General features: G+C 57.0%; 1 protein-coding gene across 4 annotated transcripts in view; it reads right to left on the reverse strand.

Moving 5' to 3' along the window:
- Nucleotides 1-1,823, reverse strand: part of SH3GLB2 (SH3 domain containing GRB2 like, endophilin B2) — a 31,360-nt gene extending 29,537 nt beyond the window's left edge. For 3 of the 4 annotated variants that reach the window (XM_025204931.1, XM_025204930.1, XM_025204929.1), the window contains exon 1: nt 1,665-1,823. In XM_025204931.1, the coding sequence (XP_025060716.1) occupies nt 1,665-1,727 (63 nt within the window). In that variant the 5' untranslated portion in view covers nt 1,728-1,823. The remainder of the gene's footprint in view (nt 1-1,664) is intronic. The other variant, XM_006024345.2, reaches the window with a different exon arrangement.
- Nucleotides 1,824-2,133: the final 310 nt, after the last annotated feature.

Genomic DNA, 2,133 nt, shown 5'->3' on the forward strand with positions numbered 1-2,133 from the left:
GGAAATGCTTGCATTTTTTCCAGGTAGTGAGTGGACAGTTATACAAATTTAATAAGCAAGGCAACCTGCTCCCTCAGCTTATATGAAAAAAACATAGTTCACTTATGCTTCTTTATGTTATTCAACATAATTAAAAGCCACCAGTTGCAAAAAGCGTAGGTAAGGAGTACCAAAAGATATTTAGATAGTACCTTGTAGGTAAGGGTGGGATTGCATGTTAAATAAATACAAGGAAATTGCAGAGAAAATATTTAATTCCAGCTTCACCATCTCAAAATTAGTTTTCCAGTCTCTTCCTAGCATTGCTAGTCACTTCTACTGTGCCTTCCATTCAAAGTAAGGGCACTCCACAGGCACTTAAAGCTGCCATACCCACGTCATACATTCAGGATGTCTCACTTCCCAAGTGGGGCGCACACTGGAGACAGGGTAACAGCTTGGCACGAACAAGCCAATTAACAGGATAACTGTACAGAAAGCATCAAGCAAACTCTGCAGCAGAGCCAGGAAGAGATATTCTAGCATCTAGTCTGCTACCAGGCCACTCCCTTTCTAGAAGGGCAAAAACTCGCTGCCAGGTACAAGACCAGGCACCAAGGCAATCCATCAATGCTACATTTACATTCAGGGACAAGGCAAGTCTTCTTGCCAACCTAAAGCAGGGAAGACAGCTCAACAGGCAACCCTCAGGCTGGGGTGAGGGGCCTCAATGGTCACTTGAGAAATGGGACTGAGAACTTCATTTTCACATTCATCAGTGCTCCACCCCTAAGTGTGCTAGTACTTAAGGGAAAACAAACAGGCTCCATTTTCAGAGCTGCAGAAGATTTGTCCAAGTCACATCTGACCCACATGGGTGGAAGAAAGCAGGCAGACAAACATCTTGGTCTGCCGCACAGGGGAGAAAACCAGCAAAATTCAGGCAGGATCAAGACTTCCTTCCGCACCAAACCTTTCGGCTAGGGAGCAGAGGGGCATTTCCACACCCCACATGTTCTCTATGGCTTCATCATCCCACTTGCACCACGGCTGGGTCCTTCCTTCCCATCACTTCCCATCCCACGTGGGAAGGGCTTTGGAACATCAAGCTGGTGAGCAAGCAAGGAACCAAACAGCAAAGCCCTCCCCTGGCAGAGCCTCCCTCTGTGTTGAGACTATCAGCTGAAAAAAAAATGATGAGAGAAGTGCCCCACCCAGAGGATCAGGCTCAGTCCCATGTCCCAGAAGCAGCCCAACTCCACCCGCAGCATTTATCCTCCCACGAGCCGGGCGCAGGGAGCAAAGAGGGGCCTGTCCCCTCCCCTCCCCTCCCGCGCCCAGCCTGGGCTGCATAACCAGAGCCGGTAACAGGTGCCTCGGGAACAGGCACCGAGCCAGGAGGCAGCACAGGGACTCCCCACGGCTCCAGCCGAGCCCAGGCACCCGGCAAGCCCCGCCGCCTCCTCGGGCTCGGGATGCAGGCACCCGGCCTCGCCCCGTTCCTTCGGGCGCCCGCCTCCAGCAGGACCCAGCAGCGCCTCACGCCCGCGCGGGCGGGGATGGAGCCTGGAGGAGGCACCCGCTGCATCTCCCGCAGCTCCTTCCCGGCCCGCCTCGCCCCGAGGGGCTTTCCCCGGCAGGCAGGGACGCAGCAGCGCAGGCAGCCCCAGCTCCGCGGCTCCCACCTGCACGGCCCGGGTGAAGAAGACCCCCGCGTCGGACGCCAGCTTCTTCACGTTGAAGTCCATCTTGCTGCAGCAGCGGGGACACAGAGCGACCAGCGCCAGCCCCTGCCTACCTCCGCCCCGCCCGCCCGCCGCCGGCCAATAAGCGCGCCCCGCGCCCCGTCCCCTTTTATAGCTCCCATCGATGCGCTCCGGCATCCGCGCGCAGGGCTCTTAAAGGGGACAGCGCCGCGGAAGGTTCCGCAGCGACGCTACCTCACCCCGAAGCGTCGTATCATGGCTGGTTCATCCCTGGGTGGGAGTGTGTGAGTGTGGGGAGGGTGTTCTAGAGGGGGAGGCCCACCCCGGGCTCTGGTGGGGACACGAGGACAGCTAGGGGCAGGGCCCCTTTAATTACTGCTTGGATCACCTGTCAATGGCGGCTGGGCCCTCGCTCGTGGCTCAACCACACTCCCCGCCGCAGCCTCAG

This window comes from Alligator sinensis, unplaced genomic scaffold (genome assembly GCF_000455745.1).
Source record: "Alligator sinensis unplaced genomic scaffold, ASM45574v1 scaffold388_2, whole genome shotgun sequence".
Taxonomy (NCBI): Eukaryota; Metazoa; Chordata; order Crocodylia; family Alligatoridae; genus Alligator; species Alligator sinensis.